Here is a 19,096-nt window from a genome sequence, read left to right on the forward strand (position 1 = left end):
TTTTGGGGTCTTCCCAAAAACGCTCAACAACTTTGCGGGTGTCAGGAATTTTTGTTTTTAATATGGCAACCCTGAAACTGAGTAGACAAAACATTTTTATTTTAGAAGCTCCGATTTTTGGTTTTACATATTGTAAATCTCACGACGACGTTTACTTGGTTTTGTAAAGTGGGTTTTTTGTGTTTTTTTACTGTTGTTACCTGTCTGGAGCGCTCTAAAATTAGACGGGGCAGAAGTTGCTATATAAATAAAAATAAGAAGGATAAACAGCCAACTTCAGCCCCTGGAGGCTCACAAGATGTCGCCCTAGAAATGGGGAATACTTCAGCCACTCAGGGTTCAATACTTTACTGACATATCTGGGAGTAAGCCCACTGAACTCAATAGGACTTAGTTCCGAGCAGACACGTAAAGGACTGCACGGCCACCCTCAGCGTTCCCGCCTAAAAATTAAAGTGGCCATTCCTTCCCTCACCCGCTTTCTAAGTACAGTACTGTATTTCATTGCCCCGCGCAACCGCCAGCAAAAACCTAAACAGGTGCGACAAAGAACTACCGGAAGTGTGGCAGAAACCAGCACGGCACACCAGGAAGTGTGGCGGGAAGAAACACGGAAGTGCGTTCATCATAGACCATAGAGGTGAGACAGAAAGAAGGGCATTTCACGTGGGAGAAGCGAGGCAACATGGCAGCCTCCTTGCTGAGAAAGGGTCTGGAGTTGCTGGAGACGACGGGAGGTAGTGTAAGGCAGCGGGGGACTAAGGGAAAGGGACGAAATCCGTTCGTTCTTTACTCTAATAGGCTTTCTCTCTCTTCCTCTGGACAGCGTCCGCTCCCCGGCCCAAGAGGGCAGCCGCCACCAGCCCACCCAACAAGCAGTCGCTGGCGAGGGCGAGGAAAAAGAAGTTCTCTCGGCCCCAAAAGGAGAAAGCGACAGTCAAGGGCAAAGTCATCAAGTCCGCGTTAGGTGAGCGCCGAGGAGCCATTATCTTCGAATCCACCCATAAGTTTTTTAGCAATCAAAGCAAAACCCTTCAGGCAAGCTTTCTCTGAATCCCGGGAGGATGCAGTTAATCACCGAAACCTTATATTTATTGCGATGACGAACAGCAGAGATGCTAAAGTTTTAAAGAGAACCGCTTTGACTCCCGCCTTCTTCAGCTGTTCTTATGTGTATCAGACGCTGCAGCCGAGGTGGCAGTTTCAGAACACGAGGGAGTATTTGGAAGTGTGGCTGTTGTCGAGTGATGCCTGTTATTACCCTCCAGGATGAGGCTTTTTAGTTTAGAGAGAAGGGGAATAATGAGAGATATGCATCCAGGTGCATTAAACTATGCTTGGTGTGGGGAAGGTGGATAGAAAAAATGTTTTTCTCCCTCATAATACTAGAACTTGGGTGCAATCCAACCAAGTTGAATGTTGGAAAATTCAGGAGAAGCAAAAGAATGTATAAACGACAAAATTCATTCCTACAAAAGTAGTGATGTCTACCAATTTGAGTGGTGCTAAAAGAAGAATAGACAAATTCATGGAGCATAAGGCTATCAGTAGCTACTAGCCATGATGGTTATGTTTCCCTCCTCTGTGGGAGGCGGTATGCTTCTGAATACCAGTTGCTAGGAATCACAGGTGGGGAGAGTGTTATTCTGCTCATATCCTGTTTACTAACTTCATGTAAGCATCTGGTTAGCAACTGTGAGAACAGGATGCTGGACTAGACAGGCCATTGGCATGTTCTCTGTGTTTCTTCAATGAGGCCCTGTATCAAGTATATAAATATATCTCCAAGTATATATATCCAGGCATTTTGAGTTTTTTCTAGAGCAAATGACATTTCTGTTGTAATTATGGATCAACCAGAGAGGCCTTAATTATCTGAATATTACCTCACCTACAGTACCCTCTGTTCACACCAAAGGAACTAAGGAATATGGAAACCAAAATGTTTTGCTTAAATATATCTGTTTTGTAAATCACTGGTGATGAGTGCAGGGTCTATGTCAGTTCATATGGGGAAAGGCAGTCTTTGAGGTCCTCTGAGGGTTTGCAGATAAGGAATTCTAAAAGGAAGCTGAAAAGACAAACTGACTTTTGCCCCAGCTGGAGCTGCTTAAAAAACTCTGTGCATGTGGGCAATTGTGAATGATATGCAGGAACATTCTGCAAGACTGTAATAATACATGCACAGGCATCTGTCCTTGTTTTGTATCCATTAGTTACATTAGTTGCTTAATGATCGGAATTGTGTATTTGTATAGACATGAATCTCTCTACTACCATCACTTCTCCACTTCCTTGGGCTTCTCAATGTACTATATTATAATTAAGATCTGGAAGGTTTTGTGATTGGTCTATTATCTACCTGAAGTGACTGTAGTATTCACTTTAGTAAATAATTTTGTTCTCCACATTGGGAATTAACACATGCCCCATGCATGGTCCTAGTTGATCCAATGAAAGACCACCTTACCGGTTTTATCTGTAGTTTTAGATCTATAACCTGTGCTATACTGTATGATGGGCAATTTAAAAATAATAATAAATCTGGGCCACAGTGGCAATGTCCATGCCATACATGAAAGAAAGTATCAGTCATAGCAGCATGTTATATCTCGCCGTATCTGTTGAACAATCTTACTAAAAATTATTTTCTTAACTTTCCCAGAGGAGTATACGAAACGTCAAGCTGTTGACCATTTTCAGGAAAATGTGAAGTACATGACGAGTAGCCATTTCATGACAGACAGCACCATCACTCAGAAGGTGAGCCTTCTACTCTGTTCATTAGATCCCATAGCTTACCTGGAGGCAGGGGTGAGGAATGTGCTGTCGTTGCAAATTTGTTTTTCCTGCCTTGTGCCTTGTCACACCCCCTAACAATAATGTTTCTTTAATAGAAATTGAGTTGATAAAGTTTGCCTGAAATATGGGTTCTATGTGCCATATGTTGTGTAAGAAAAACTAACAAATTTCTATACCTGTAAAGTATCAGTTGAAATGATGTCTCAAAAGGAAGAGCTTTAGCTCAGTTGCAGAGCAGAGCATCTGTTTTGCATGCAAAAAGTCCCAGATTCAGTCTCCAGATGGGACTGGGGATATTCGTGGCCAGAAACTACCAGTCAGTGTGGACAGTATTGAGCTACATGGAACAATGTGTAAGCCAGCTTTCTGTGTTCCTAAGGTCAGGGCATCTTGAGAAAGAACTTGCATTTTTCCACTTACCTTCTAATTCCTATTGCTTCTTGCTCTGCCATTCTTACCAAATAGTAAATATTTATCTTAATACATTAAAAATATATTTTTAAACAGTCTGGGGAATTCCTAAAATGATTTCTACTAGACTGTAAATCAGACTTTTTGACTCAAGTATTTTTTTTTTAATTCTCACCTTGCATGGGTCCTTTTCTTTCCAAAAGGAAGAGGCAGTTGCTTTTGAAATTGGACCATGATTGAATTTTAGTATTGGTATGCAGCAATGCAGAGTGTAGCCTTGTTGGACTGAATTTTCTTAAATTATTTTGAACAGAGTCTAGACTTGGCTCTATTGAACAGTGTGTCAGCAGTCTGTGCTCAGATGATTGTTTGAGCTGGAAGATAAATGGAGATTTGGGAACTGTAAGTAGTTGTGCAATAATAGAAAGCTGTAACTTCTCGTTTCCCTTTGTTTTGTGTCTGAAGGTTTTGGCCCAAAATAGAGGCAGGAAAGCCAGAGACCGCCGTCAAGAGGAGGAGAAAAAGAAGCCCGAAGGCACAGTTTTCACCGAGGAAGACTTCCAGAAATTTGAGAGAGAATATTTTGGGGGAACTGGAACAGTCTGACAAAAACGGCACTGTCTCCTGGTTATAGAGAAAACATCAGATACTTCCTTTTCATAAGCAATTGGGAGCAGAACTTTACAATAGGGACCTGAAGCACCTCTACATCTAACTTGTTCAGTCCTCTCATGCAAGATGTCTGCTCTTTCTTACCAAGAAAACATTGTTCCTAGGAATTACCTACTTTGGGACTTGGGGTTCTACCTCTCTAATCCTTTTTGCAGCAGTATGAGAAAATGTTGGCTTCAACCAATCATCCCCCACCCCCAAATAGTTAAGAGGCCTGAGAGACAAATTGAATGCCAATGTTAGGGCAAGGGGAATTCCCCCAAAGTGTGGGAATTAAATGCACTTCCTTTTGCAGGAATACCGCTAGGAAAACTCCATAAATGTGTATTTTATTGTTACACTTGCATTCATTTTCGTCCTTCTTCCAAAGAAATTACAGCAGCTTATATACAGTTGTGCTTCGTACCCCAAGTGATCATCTCTCTAAAGCATCTTAGGTTTCTGGATTCAGTGTGAGGCTGTAGTAACACTGCTTCTGTTAGTAAGTGAAAAGGGTCTCTAGTTGACAGTTTCTGAAAATGATTCTTGAGGCTTACAAGGTAGGTATTTATGGTATAGCATAACTTGTGCTCTTACAGTAGCTTGGGGGCACTTCTGGATCCTTTGCTGTCGCTTGAGGCCCAAGTGGTCTCAGTGGAGCGAAGTGCCTTCCATCAGCTTCAACAGGTGACCCAGCCACGCCCCTATCTGGATAGAGATAGCCTAACTTCTGCCACCTGTGCTCTGGTAACCTCTAGGGTCGTACTAGTAGTAGTAGTAGTAGTAGTAGTAGTAGTAGTAACATTTCTTATACACAGCTCATCAGACTGGGTTGCCCCAATCTGGGCGATTACTGCAGTGTTATACATAGGGCTGCCTTTGTAGACAGTTAAGAAACTCCAGCTGGTGCAGAATTCAGTGGCCAGGTTGCTAACCAGGACAAGAGGGTTTGAGCATATTACACCAATCCTGAATTGCCTGTCGGTGAGTTTCCAGCCCCTATTCACAGTGGGGGGTTTTACCTATTAAGCTTTGAACTGCTGAGGACTGCCTGTCACCATATGAACCGACCCAGACCCTATGATCGTCATCTGAGGACCACCTTTGTGTGCCTCAAGAGGTCTGGGTGGCAGCAACACAAGAGTGGGCCATTTCTGCAGTGGCTCCGTTTGTGGAATGCTCTCCTCGGGGACGTTTGGCTAGCACCTTTATTACATACCTTTGGACCCCTGGCAGAAATGATCCTCTTTAACCAGGCCTGACTGATTTAACATCCTATATACCCTTTTAAATGTGTCTATGGGAGTGGGGTTATTGGTTTGTTTTGCTTTTGTATGTAATTTATTTTTTTTGTATTTTTGTTGTGAGACACTGATCGTCGGGGGAAGGACAGTATACAAATTTAATAAATAATAATACAATTGTCATTTAAAGCAAGTGCTCACTATATTTGGACCAAGTTGGGCTGGGAACTGAGTGTTGGAGGGTAGCTGATGGTGTAAATGTTCAGCAGCCTGTGAACTATTTAAATTATTTAATTTTGCAGTTACTGCAAAACCCTCCCATGTTCCTGTCTCCCCAAAATGAGTTGGGAAAGCCACTGCTCTCCAGCTGCTGTTTGAAATTTCCATAATCCCAGAGCATTTGCCATGCTGCCTATGGCTGGTGTAAGGACCACAGCTCTCCATGAGCCAATTGTTCAGTTATTGTGCAAATTCATTTTGAGTTGCCATCTGCACCTACCAGCCTTGGGCAGCTGCCAAGCCCCCATTCTGACCCATTAAAAAAAAATTGACATCTGTATTAAACTTTTCGCTGTGCATCACTCCAAATGCAGCAAAATTGAAATGGCAAGACTTTGCCAGTGCAATTTCTAAGACTGCTGAACTCATGCCAGGTAAGCCAAAGACCTAGTCAAAGATTTCTTACTAGTGGAAATACCCCTCTGCCCCAATTACGTGAAAAATTTTGAATATTTTCTTCACCTCATCTTAATAAATTTGGGTTTAAATTACTTTGCAAAATCTGCTGGATGGTGCAGCAACTTTACCAAAATATGGCAAAAGCACTCTGCCAGTAAATCTGTGGTTGTCAAAAGCTATGGGTGCATAGCTTTTGCTACTGATTGCTGAATTGTTAGGCTGTTGAAAGCTGCTTCAGAGTATTAAGGGAAAAAGCACCACCACCAATATAGGAGGCAGATGAAGCTGTCTTGCTGCAAGTGCTCTTCAGTGTGGATATTCTTAGTTAACTTCCTTTTCATTCTCCCCCCCCCCCTTCAGCCCAAGGCTGTAGTCACACTGAACAGAAATGCTATCATTTCAAGTCCCTTTATGCACTTTTGTTGCAATATGGTGTTTCAAAACTTTGTCTGCAAACAGACTAAGTCTGACAAATTACCGTAACCAATTTTTTTTAAAAAACTCATAGAACTAGCTCTTGCTCCCTTCATGCACTTTTGTCAACTGTATCTAACCAAATGATACTAAGTACATAGCAGAGTAAAACTGCAATTAAGGTTGCTTTTGAGAATAAAGGCCTTTGGATCATTAAACGTAGAACTATTTATTGGTTGTACCAATAATATGTATATGAAAATATCCACACACATAACTAGCTTAGAGATGAATACTGCCAAAAGTGCCATATCCCATTTTTTAAGCCTTATCAAATGGGAGTTGCCAGGTCCCCCCCCCCCCCAAGAATAATCCAGACCTCTCTATTTTTATTCCTTTTGAATTTTATTAAAATATGCAGACCAAGCCTGCTGTAAGTAAAACCTCCATTTTCAAGACGCAAGACAAATGTGTACTAGAAAATAATTTATTAAGCAACAATACACAGCTCATTGTACTAAGCTCTTATATACATGCATGTAACATATACCCTTGACTACCCTATTCTGGGGCTTTAACTTTTTTACCCTTGGCCTTCCGGACCTCTTCAATTAGATCTTTCAAATACTGAATTTCTTTGCTCAGGGAATCTGCCTTTTCCCTCAGTGTTTCGTTTTTCTGCTCTAGTTCTCTACATTCCCCTGATAAGGCCTCCTGCTCTAACCTTTTCTTCTGTCGATAGCGTGTAGCTGCAGTCTTGTTTTGCTCCATCTTCTTCAGTTTCTTATCTACTCTCTTTTCTCCTTTCATCTTCACTGACACTACCTTATCTGCAGGATGGTCATAAGGTTTGGACCTCACAGGGCTATCATGCAGGACTGTGACTGATTGGCAGTCACTGAGGGAATGAACAGAAGTGGTGGGGCTTTGCTGGGGAGACCCCAGGTAAGATTCTGGACTCATGCATATTCCACTATCATTGTCTGAGTGAGCTTCATCCTCTTTTTCACACTTTGGAATCACCACTACTAAGATATGGGCTTCAGCTTTCTTGTCTCCTTCAAGAACATCTACTTCACTGCCTAATTCTAAACTGAAAGAATGGTCTGTAGTGGAAATCACTGACTCTGGAGTGAGGGGAAATGGAAACAAGGGGGCCAGTGGGGCCACCTGGTCTGCCCCAGAGGGAGACTTAGGAGAATGAGTAATTAATTCTGTTATCAGTGGAGTTTCTTTGTTGGGAATTTCTTGGACAGGAGGGTCAAATAGATCACACGTGTCCTCCAACGTGGCCATGAGCTCATCTGGGGAGACGGTGGCTTCCAGATCATCGATACCCAACAGTGCATCGAAGTCAAATTCCTTCAAATCCATCTTCTCCACCATCCAATCCATGCCAGAGAAGGCATCCTCTGTTAAAGAAATGACAATTTTTTATAAAACAAAAAACCATGAACTTAAGAAATGAGGGTTTTTAAAAAGTGTTTTTTCTCTCTCCTTTCCTGTGCTCATTTAATATATTTAGATGATGTTGCTAGCACTCATATCAGCTCAGTGCTTTAAACTTATTAAGAATGTCACACATTTACTACATGGAACTATAATTCAGCAAGGCCGCCCAATGTTTTCTGAATACGTTTCAGTCTGTGTCTTACCCTGGCTGTTGTCTGTGGCATTGTTCGAACTATCCACAGCCAGCCATTCGGAAGAGCCCACTTTAGCCTTGTCGCTGGAGAACCCATGCGAACTGAGGTTCTTGGCCACCTCCAGGTAGTCATCTAGGAGGCCCAGGCCCTCCTCAGCCACCAAACACGGCTGGTTGAAGGGGGACAGAAAATCCCCCAACAACATCTCTGTGTTTGAGAAGCTCATTTTGGTCAGATTTTAGTACTTTGTCGTCAAAAAGCGTGGACAAATAGATGGTGTCTTTGTCGAATACAGCAAAGCTGCTGTCTGATGGCTTGAAAAACCTGAAAGACACAAGCAATTTTTGTTGTCATTATAAAGATGTCCATTGATGTTGAATTCAGGTTATCCCTTGAGGGGGAAAAGACGAAAAAAAGTACATTACTGCAACAACAGCACCCCATGATTCCAGTTTAGGACACTGTATCTGGATCCTATCCAAGAGAGTTCTAATGAATACCAACAAGGCACTATTGTACAATAGCGCCAACTAGGATTTGTGGAAAATGTTCTCACTTCTGCAAGGCAGCCTGCTTGGGTTTCCTCCCAACCATATATGGTCACAGCCACGGTTTCAGCTCCACCCACCACTTTTCCTGGTCTGATTCATGCATTCACAAGCGTCAAAGGCAACAGCTGCAGCCATTTCATGATCTGCCTGCTGTGCATGTCCCCACCCTATAAATAGGGAGCCATTTTGTGTCCTGCCACGTTCCATGAAGGTTCGATTACTCCTGGTATCGTCATTTTTCTAATCAAGACTGAGCAGCAGCAATATAAGGGGGTGCCAAATAGTTTGAATTCACATTCAGTGATCAAAAAAGGGTAACACTTTCCACAAATAGATATACACAAAACTTATTTCAAGGTGACAGGGAGCCATCTGAAATCCCCACCCTTTCTTGGAAAGCTCCATATGGCACCAATCCAAAACAGTCAGATCTGAACCTAGGGAAAGCCACCGCTTTTCTCCTTTTAAGTGTCTTGCAAAATTAAACAAAAATTAGAGCTGCTCCTTTTGCCTGTCGCTGTATGCTGAGAAAAGGTTTACCAGTTGTCTGGCAAGTAGGTACTAATAAACCACAGCTGTTTGGCTCATGAAAGCCCCAGCAAATTTACCTTAAATGCCATCTTTGGTCTATATAGGACGGGAAGACACAGCACAGATCTGTCAATAGTTCAGATCTCATGAGCATTTGCTTAGCTATGAAGGGAAATCACTTTAATTACCCTGGGAAGCCCAGAGGCTCATTAACTCATCCTCCACTTTGGACAAATAGACCTCTCCCATCCTTTTTCTCTCCAAGGGAAGCCTCGCCCCACCCTCCGATCTCCTTTCCACTTCCAAGGTAGATCTTTTTTTGGGGAGGACGAACCATTTCCAGAATGTCACATTATCCCCACTTCGTGCCCCGGCCACTAAAGCAGATGTCAAAGCGCGACCCTTTCCAGTGGGGGAAGCGGAGCATAAAGCGCTGCTAATTACACCCCGGGGCTTTTAATCCCGTGAGATGAGTCTATGAGCTCCCCCGTCGCCCACTACTGGCTTATGTTTAAAGATGGTTCTCGTCGCCCCCTCCTTCGGAAGCATGAGGCGATCCTCCCGTTTTGTCCCTCCTCGATACTCACGCCATGGTTGCAGATGCCTGGAGATGCCGAGGCCGCGGCCGATGCTGCTGCGCCTCTGCAATGGCCGATGCCGCCGCTTGCACTGCCGCACCTACCATGCCATGGCGGCGGCTGCGGTAGCAGAAATCACCCCCTCGCTTCGACGCCGCGTTTGAGCTGCGCCCCGGACAGCGACACGCAACAGCAGACACTATTCTTAATTCTACAGGCAGACAATGAGGCTGCGCCGCCCGCGCTTTCCGTATTTATACGCAACAAGATCCGGCAGGGCGCGCCCCTCGAAGAGCAATCACTCCAACAGGATCCTTCCACCAACCGTTTCCAGAGTTAAAATAACTTCGTTCAAAGAACTGGATTTTCTCCGAGGGCACTCTGCACGACTCTAGGGGCCAAACGTACAGTTTGCGGGGCTTGGCGACTGGATCTGCCTGACCCTCCTCAAAAGTCAGCGGAAGGTTTTCAGGTACTACACTGTGCTATTTTACTCTAATGCCGCTCTCCAGGCTTTCAATTAAGGTCAGACCGCGTGACGCAGAAACGGCTGGCTGGCTTCCTATTGGCTTCCTTGGAGCAGTGGGAAGGCGACTGGCTGGAGCAGATGGTGTCCCGAACTCGAGATAGCACGTGAACATAGAAACACCCGATTGGCTGACAGCGCCTGTCCACGTGTACTGTAAACCGTCATTGGCTTAGAGCGGGAAGGGCGTCAATGGGTTCCGAAAGGCAGTTGAGGGGTGGGAGGGAGGCAGAATTCTGTGTCGCTCGCGCGCATTAAAAATTCAACCGCCTCAGGTTGGAGGACGGCGCAAACGTCCTTTCGTTGTCCCCGTCCTGCGTGTTTCTTAATGCACTGCTGCTTGCCTCTCCCTTCTTTTGGAATGTGAATATAGGAAAGGAACCTTGTTCCATCTTCTTTGCCATGCTTTTCCTTCCCCCTTTTCCAGAGCGGCTGCCATGTTTGGTCGGTGTGGCAAGAGACTAAACATGGCTGCTCCCCTGGAACTGGCCTGACATTTGTGGAGCTCCGTCCGCAGGAGCCCTATAGGGCGCAGTAACCGCCTCTTCCTTTCCCTCCCTTGGCTGTGCTGGGGTGCAGATGGCGCCTGGCGAGCCTAATCGCTCCCCACCCTAATGCACTATGAAAGAGATAAGAATTGAGTGCAACGCAGCTGCTTTTCCCTCAAGATGGCCAAGCTGCCCACAGAGAAGGCGCAAATGGACATAAAGCCTTCTGGGGAGCGGGGGAGATGAGCCTTCAGGCAGCAGCAACCGCCCCTGCTGAGTCCTGGCACTTGCCTGCCTGCCTGTTTCTCAGGGCCGCATAGCGAGGAGTGTATGGTGCGCTGGACTGGATCCGCGCCTCTGAGCTCTCGGGAGGGTAAAAGGATGAGATCGCTATGCCTTGGTCGCTGCTCGCACGTTTTTCTAGGCAGCACCGTAGGCCCAGTCCTCTTCTCTGCACCCAGGGACGATAAGCGAGAGAGGGGAAGGTGTGAGGAGCTGCTCTTTGCCCTTTCCATGCACATTTCTGCCCTCCCCACAACGGGAGAGCGTAGAAGAGATGGTGCCGCTGGGGTGTATGTGTTCTGGGGCGCTTTCTAAGTTGGGGGACACCCCCCATCCTTTCTAGCATCTGGTGCAGATGGCACAATTTGTTTGGTCACCTTTTCCTTCCCTCTTCCATTCGGCTTCTTTTCCTGCAGAACAACTGCCTCAGTGCTCAGCATAGGGTATGGTTTTTAAAAATAACATAACATGTAGCTTGACCCCCTTCGTGTTGGGTAATCCACTTCCTTTCTTCTGCCAGTATCTCTGGGTGATTCACAACTTTTTCTTCCTCCTTCCCTCATGACGGGAATCAACATGAAAGTTCATGTTGTGTGGTCTGGTAGCCCTGAATCAATAAAAGCACAAATGTTTGTAACGACAAATGAAAAGCGAGGGAAAGGGAAGTCTTTGGGATTTTCTTTTTTGCGAAATGAAAAAACTACACTTATCTGTGTACTAAGGCATTCACAATAGAAGGATTCATCATGATTTGCAGCATAAAGTGCACAGTTCTGTGACCTCTGCTGCATTTTCTTATTGATCTCATTTGTATTCTGTCTTTTCTCTCTCGAAGAGACTGAAGGCAACATACGTGGAGTCATCCCATTTTATCTGCACAACGTCCCTGTGAGGCAGGCTAGCTTCAAGGTCATATAACGAGTGTCATAATTCTGCGGATTAAGTTTTGGTCCAACAAATCTTGATCTCAATTCCATTGTGGCATCCATTTTTTCCTCAAAAATAAAGCAATGCTGCAGCTACCAAGCAAGCAATGGACTCAGCTGCGCAGCAATAATGGTTAGCTAAAGAAAGACATTGTCACAAAATACTTGCAGTAGTTGCTGATTTCTGCTAAATATGATGCTGTATTTACTGTCATTTTCAACAAGAGACTAACAAAGTATGTATGAATGGAAAACTCTTTACTTGAACTGGCTGTTGTTACTGTTGCAATTCCATCCATATTAATTTACAGATAGCTGGTACATTACTTATGTTGGGTGCAGTGCTTTGAAGGCCAGGTAATTTTGGTAATTTTGTTGTACTGTTAATACTATACACAACTTGTCTCAAAGCAATGTAGCACCTAAAAACTTTAGTGTTTCAAAATTAACAAGTTCACAAATGAAGAGTGTTCACAATTGGACTTTTTAGCCTGTCCAGTGCTACTTAAACCTGTGTGTTGCTTGGGAATATGAAGCCCATGAGGTTATGTTGCTAGTTAAAAATAAACCAGTTCTAACACATACACCTTATTGTCTCCTTCTTTAAGATAAGCCTTGTTCAGCTTCTGTTTCCTCTTTTCAAAATAAAATCTTCAACAGGATATAGTAAAAGGAACTTCATTTCCCAAGACTGATGAGGGGGAAAATAATCACTAGGTGGACACGTCAGCACCAGTGTTTTCCATTGGCAGAGTAGCAGTTCTCCTGTTTGCTTAAAAGGTCATACAAGATTTTATTGACTGATGCAGGTCAATCTGTTACTGTGTTTAAAAAAGCAACAACCATGCCCCTCAGGGTCACAAGTGATTAAGTTTTTTTAAAAAATGATTTAGCACTGCATTGCACCAAATATGTGCATTTGGCAAATACATTAGATTACCTCCTTTCTTTTTTTCTTTCTTTTTTACAAATTTAGTTTGGTTAGTTGAAGATAGATTACATGAAGGCTAATTTTACGTATGTGCAAAAATAGATTTCACTAGGCCAAAACACTCCTTTTTACAACCAGCCCCCAGTCACATTGATTTTGATGGTGCAAGTGTATCTGTGTTTGTTCAGCCCCATGGCCTTAACTAGATTTGTGTGTGTGCAGCTGTTCTGTGAAAGGGGTGGGGAATGCGAACTTAGCTGAAGAATCCACTGGTGCACATTAGCAATACTTGGCTTATTTACTTCTGCTGGTTTTGAAAATGACAGCAACAGAACCTATTAGGCTTTAACAGCAATTAAAGTAAATATGTATAGTTCTTCAGATAGGAAAATATTTTAACATTCAGGATGCTAAAACCACAAAATCCTACTTTAGTTTTGTCATTTGCTCTCTGCCAAAGAAGAATCCCCAAAAGCACTTCAGTACTGCGGAAATCTAGGAAACTCTGCTTTCAGTTCATAAAGGGGGATGCAGCTGCTGCATGTCTGATTGGCTGGGCAAATGGGTGGACATCATCACAGGGTGCTGACTGGCTGCGGTAAACGATCTCATATCATTCCCCTCCCTACTTTAGTGAATGCCTTTTTAAGTGAAAATGAAAAGGTCATTCTAATCATAGTTAAATCAATGGAAATTAAATGTAAACCTTAACCTCTACCCCCCCAGAGATAATAAATCTCAATGAAAGAGCTCATTGTGGAGCTGAACAAAAGACACAAGTTAAATAAAAAGAACTGGCTTGCCCTAGCATTACAAGGGAAATAAATCCTTAGCATTTGTGGCAATGAAATATTCCAGAAAGAAATTTCCGGTCCCTGGGCCAAAAATAAATTAATTAAAAACTTCTTGTTTTGATACAGTACTTTAGAATCGTCTTCTATTTAGGCATGAAATGTCATTACTTTCAGAATTCTGCAGAGAAACTAATGTCCCTAACCTGGGTGAGTAACAACATTTTTCCAGCCTTACAGCAACTTTATAGGATTATTATAATAAGTCTTACTGACAAAGACTTGTCCCTGGCAATTGGAGGGAATTGAACACAGCATGCCAAAATCTATACCCAGCATTACAAACAAATTAACAATTTCTTTCTCTCTAATGTAAGATACAGAAAAATGGAATGTCATGGTGACACGTCAACACGTCTCACCATTTCACAGCAAGCAAACAAACCACCAGCTCTAGTTGCTGGAAATTTCCCCCAGAGCATTCAAGAATCCATTGAATTTCCTATATCCCCAGGGGTATATAATCCTAGTGGATTCCCCTCCCCCTGGCATGGGGCGTTTTGCCACTTACCAGGAAATTATTTAACAATGACAACAGGTTTATGATCACTCCTGTTTCCAGACCTTCCTTCCCACAGAATACCAAACTGAGGGCATGCCCTGCTCCATGTGCTGAGCTGACAATAAACTGAAATAGCCCCATGGTTACCATGGAGGCCATGAAGTCCCACACTAGCTCACTAAGAGAATAATAATCCTGGAGTTCTCCAATACCATGCTCCAGACCACCTTTACCAGCTCAGTCAATGAGACTGTTGGGCAGCAGGAATCAGTATAATTTGGTTCAGGGATGGGAAACCTCTGGTCCAGGGGCTGGACTCTCCCCAGGCCACATCACTCCCTGGCCTTGCTTCATAACCTAAGCATTTTCCCAGGATGGGATCTGCTCTTGAACTCTGATGGTGCCTCTTGCTTGCCTGGATGGAGGCTAGAGAAGGATGTGTGAGTGTGTGTGTAGAAGCTAGCCTACTGTAAAAAGGCAAAACTCACTTTCATTGCTCCATGTCCTTTGGACTCTGGCCCCACCCACCACTGGTATGTGGCCTCCGGATAGTTGCCCAAAACATAATGTGGCCCTTGGCCTGGAAAAGGTTCCCCAGCACTGGTGTATTTGTTCCCTCCATCTGCAGTTTATAGCAATCTAGAGTTGGAATATAAGAGAAGTTTGCAGATATACTTGAATTAGCCTTACAAGGTGGAAGACCAAGGCCGCATTCACAACATGCATTTAAAGCACTATGATGCCACTATGATTTTTACTACGATTGTAGTTAAGGGTGCTACAGTTTACTGGAAATTGTAGTTAAGGGTGCTGAGAATTGTTAGCAGTCTCCTATTCCCCTCACAAAGCTCTAGTTCCAGAGTGGTTTAACAACCAATCCCCATTCACAGGGAACTCTAGGAATTGTACCTTTGTGAGGGGGTGTCAGATACTTGTCTCTACATTTATTAGAAACCGAGGAAGCTGCCTTATATCAAGTCAGACCATTGCTCCATCTAGCTCAGTATTGGCTACACTGACTCAGACAAAGATCCAGGGATCTTCTGCATGCACAGCAGATGTTCCCCTACTGTCAGGAACCAGACTGATGGGTATTGCTCTGAGGAAGAATGTGAGAGCCCCCCTCTCCCTCTGCTCAAGGGCCTGATCCTGATGTTCCTCTGGAGCAGGAGGATAGTATCGACCTAGAGCAATGGTTTGTGGAAGGACACAGTTCGAGAACTGACAGTTGGGCTGAGCTGGGAGAAGAGCAACCAAGGGGAGAGGATGAGGAAGAGAGGCAGCTTGTTGGATCTCCCTCACTAGAAAGTGTGCAGCCCATGAGCCCTAGAGCCAAGCGTCTGGATAGGGTAGCCTCTCAGAAGGCTCAGTGGTGGAGGGATCACATGGTGAGGAGATGGAAGTAACTAGAGGGAAGTGGGAGGAACTCAATTGGGAGCACCTACACGGTGAGAATGGACGCTGAATGTTTGTGCTGTGTTCAATAAACCTCTGTTGCTGCAAAAGACTGCTTTTGCTTCGTGCTGTTATCTACAAAGAGGGGGAAGGTAAGCCTTGCCTGGCAGCATGACACCTACTGAACTACAGTCATTTTCCAGTTCAATAAATTGAATTTAGACACCTGTAGACATTACTGCTTGTCATAGTTCATACCAAATGGCAGCTGCCTGGGTTGGAACCTGTAACATTATGTAAAGCAGATGTTCAGTCACTGAACTATGGCCCTTCCCTCCACTTGGGTAGGGGCAGCAGGACAGAGTTGTGTAAGACTCTGATGACCATCTACTCCATTGCTACAGTCCACATTTGGCCATTGGGCAGGAATGGAGTATTGCTACATTCAAGGAAATGCAAGAAGTGCTCAGAATTGTTCCCCTTAATCTACAGAGGGGGAAATCCTATGGAAAGCCCAGTTATAGCCGGTGAACACAAATAACATGCTCCTGTTTTGCATCTCGTTCTTTAGAAGCTGATATGCTTCATGAAGCATAACCAGTAATACAGCAAAAGGTCAAAACTGCAAATGAGTATTGGAATGTAAAGGGCAGACAGAGTTACAATTTTGTTACTTAAAACACAATAAGGGATCAGGTGAGGATGCAATTGTTGTCGTACTGGGTTGCAATGGGATCCTTTGGCTAGTTTACTCCACCCACAGACACATAGTTGAGTACATTTCTACACTAGTTCAGAGCAACCATATTGTCACGCGATTCTTGGAATTACACAACGTTCCTTCCCCCCTTTCATGTTTAATTTTTCTTCACTGAATCACCATGAAAATATTATAATTACAACTGTAAGCAGAGTCTTGTGCTGCAGTGAGCTCACTGGGCCCAAAGGCACCAATACTTTGCTATTACTCCACTGCTATACGGTTAACACAGCAGCCCACATACAGCATAGAAAAATGTTTATTATTTAATTTAATGCCCTTATTTATTTTAATCCACCTTTCTCCAAATGCAGGACCCAAGGCATAATAAATTATAACAAATACAACTAAAAACACACAAGAAATATAAATATCAAAGCAAAACAAATTAGAAAGTAACTGTGTTTTTTAAAAGCACTGTTTTCCTTTATTTATTATGGAGATTTTAGGGTGGTGGAAGGAAGCAGTTTGTCCCAGTTGCCACTCAACAAATTTAGTTGTTACCCAAATTATGGCAAAAGGAACCTCAATGTAGATGGTGATACTTGGGGAAAGGGGGTGGGGTTAAAAGCTGAACACACAGACACAGATGTTTGATAGTGATACAGTAACTTAAGGGATGTCAAAAAATGAAAGATAAACCATGCATTCAAAACATATATTGCATACCTGGTGGCCAGTCTTTCCCTCACTAGGCCAGGTAACTTGATTAGCTTATAGACCAGGCGTAAGGAATCCTTTTTTTCCTGTTGAGGGCTGCTTTCCAAAGGGGTGGATATAAAATGGTAAAGGTAAAGGACCCCTGACAGTTAAGTCCAGCCACAGTCGACTCTGGGCTTGCGGCGCTCACCTCGCTTTATTGGCAGAGGGAGCTGGCGTTTGTCCACAGACAGTTTTTCAGGGACATGTGGCCAGCATGACTAAGCCGCTTCTGGAAACCAGAGCAGTGCACGGAAACACCATTTCCCTCCCGCCAGAGCGGTACCTATTTATCTACTTGCACTTTTGGTGTGCTTTCGAACTGCTAGGTTGCCAGGAGCTGGGACCGAGCAACTGGCGCTCACTCCGTCGTGTGGATTCGAACCGCCATCCTTCTGATTGGCAAGCCCTAGGCTCAGTGGTTTAAACCACAACGCCACCCACGTCCCCTTTGGGGTGGATGAGTACGGGCTTATTTGAAGAGGAGCCTTTCAGACCATAATTGAATAATACAGCTTATTTTGAAGTTTTCAGCGCCTACATACTGTATATGCCTGCTATTTGGGTCCCTAACATACCATGCAACATTGGGGATGTGATTATGAAGGCTAGAGTCTTCCTTGGCTCTTCTGCTTTTTCCCAATCAAATAACCTTAGGAACAATAGTTCTAGCAGGTTCCCAACTTGTGTTGCCTTACGGGGAAGCAAGGTATTATATAGGAATGGTGACTGCCTGGTAAGGCAGCAGCATTCCTCTCTCTGCTTTCCACAGTGACAGGAAAGATTACTAAATTGCTTACAAGCCTCCAACAAACTGCTTCTCCATGTGCTCACATTCGCCCCAACCATAAGAGCTGCAAACCTGCTTAAGGCTGCAAATCAATGCACACTTACCTGCAAGGAGGTCCCATTGAACTAAATGAGTCTTGCTTCCAAAAAACATAGGATGAGACAGTTAAAAATGAAACCTGAGGTTTTCAGGGAGTTTAACTGCATGACGTACAATGCAGTCAGTGGCAGAGTAACAGAACTCACCTCACAAATGTTTATCATAAATTCAGGTCATGATGTATAGCAGCAGTGTACAGTTCAAATCACAGAGAGCCATTTTCTTATTCCTCCAACGAAAGAGTTCCATATCACTATCTTAAGTGGGGAGAGATGGGGAAAATCTTCCATGCCAACTGCGTTCTCTTTTTTAAACATTTCCCAATAACCCAATTTCTCAATAGTAATGCTAACTCAGAAGGGACACAGCATTCTAATGGCTGAATTCCATAGCCAAAGAACTCCAAGTTACATGTCAAGAAATCACCGATTCTATATTCAGAATTAGTAATGTGTATCATTATTATCATCATATGGTTATCAGACGTCTCTGTTTCCTGGGGATGGTCCCCAGATCTACAAATCTGTCCCCGGACAAAATCTGTCCCCAGAATGCCCCCAGATTTCATTTAATGTCCCCGGATTTATATTTTAAGTGTTGTAGATTTATTAGTAGGGAATGAATGTTGCGTGATTGGTTCAATGGCACAAGACACATCATATGGGGACTTCTGACGAGGCAAAATGGTGGGCGCCACTGCCGAGGAGGAACCAGGGATGCCCGGCGCGTCAACTGGGGGAACCACTGACCCCTCCTGCAACCCAAATTGAGTCGGGGGTGAGAGCACCAGGCCGACTGCCCAGTGGCGCTCCGGGGCCATGAAAACACCGTAGCCAACGCAGGGAGGAGAGGAGGAAGAGAAAGGAGAAAAGAGGGGAGCCCCGACCTTGCCACACCGCCGCTGCTGAGGAGAAGTAGGACATGTGACAGAGCCCAGGCCCAACCTGAGCCTACTCCACAGCAGCTAGCGCTCCAAGAGACCAGGCTGGGGCGCAGCCTTCCAGAGGAGATCCCAGAAGATATCAGTTCTTAATCTTTTTTTTAAAAAAAAACAACAACTATTTTTCTTTTCTCTCTTTTTTAAAAAAGTGTCCCTGGATTCTTTGAAAAAATTCTGGTAACCTTATATTATCATATTTGGTGGGTAAAGCCAAAACAGGAAGAGGGCACAGAAGATAGAAGCAGGAGGTGGTAAACCCTAGGCTCCTTTGAGAGGAAGGGTGGGATAGAAATTTAATAAATAAAAAGCATGGATCTTAAGGACAGGAGGACGAGCATCCATGCTAGGCATAAAAGCCGAGACCTCCAAGTTCTCTGCTCAACTCCTCCTTACAAACACAC

General features: G+C 44.0%; 2 protein-coding genes and 1 long non-coding RNA gene across 4 annotated transcripts; 2 read left to right on the top strand and 1 right to left on the bottom strand.

The window, feature by feature from the left end:
* The first annotated feature begins 634 nt into the window (after window positions 1-634).
* Window positions 635-5,297, top strand: RPS19BP1 (ribosomal protein S19 binding protein 1). The gene is made up of 4 exons (XM_028746075.2): window positions 635-737; window positions 827-967; window positions 2,666-2,763; window positions 3,679-5,297. Exons 1-4 carry the CDS (start codon window positions 686-688, stop codon window positions 3,817-3,819), a joined length of 432 nt encoding a protein of 143 aa, XP_028601908.2. The 5' UTR covers window positions 635-685; the 3' UTR covers window positions 3,820-5,297.
* Window positions 5,298-6,673: 1,376 nt separating this feature from the next.
* On the bottom strand, window positions 6,674-9,717 carry ATF4 (activating transcription factor 4). Its single transcript, XM_028746074.2, has 3 exons — window positions 9,516-9,717; window positions 7,856-8,170; window positions 6,674-7,612 (listed from the first exon to the last, which is right to left on the bottom strand). The coding sequence occupies exons 2-3, from the start codon at window positions 8,070-8,072 to the stop codon at window positions 6,762-6,764; spliced, it is 1,068 nt and encodes a 355-aa protein (XP_028601907.2). The 5' UTR covers window positions 8,073-8,170; window positions 9,516-9,717; the 3' UTR covers window positions 6,674-6,761.
* Window positions 9,718-9,889: 172 nt separating this feature from the next.
* On the top strand, window positions 9,890-12,312 carry LOC114605165 (uncharacterized). 2 transcript variants are annotated; one of them, XR_013394380.1, is made up of 2 exons: window positions 9,890-10,395; window positions 11,638-12,312. It is a non-coding gene; the product is annotated as an uncharacterized LOC114605165 (long non-coding RNA). The 2 variants fall into 2 exon arrangements; XR_013394381.1 differs by having other exon boundaries at window positions 9,890-10,307.
* Window positions 12,313-19,096: the final 6,784 nt, after the last annotated feature.

This window comes from Podarcis muralis, chromosome 10 (assembly GCF_964188315.1).
Source record: "Podarcis muralis chromosome 10, rPodMur119.hap1.1, whole genome shotgun sequence".
Lineage (NCBI taxonomy): Eukaryota > Metazoa > Chordata > Lepidosauria > Squamata > Lacertidae > Podarcis > Podarcis muralis.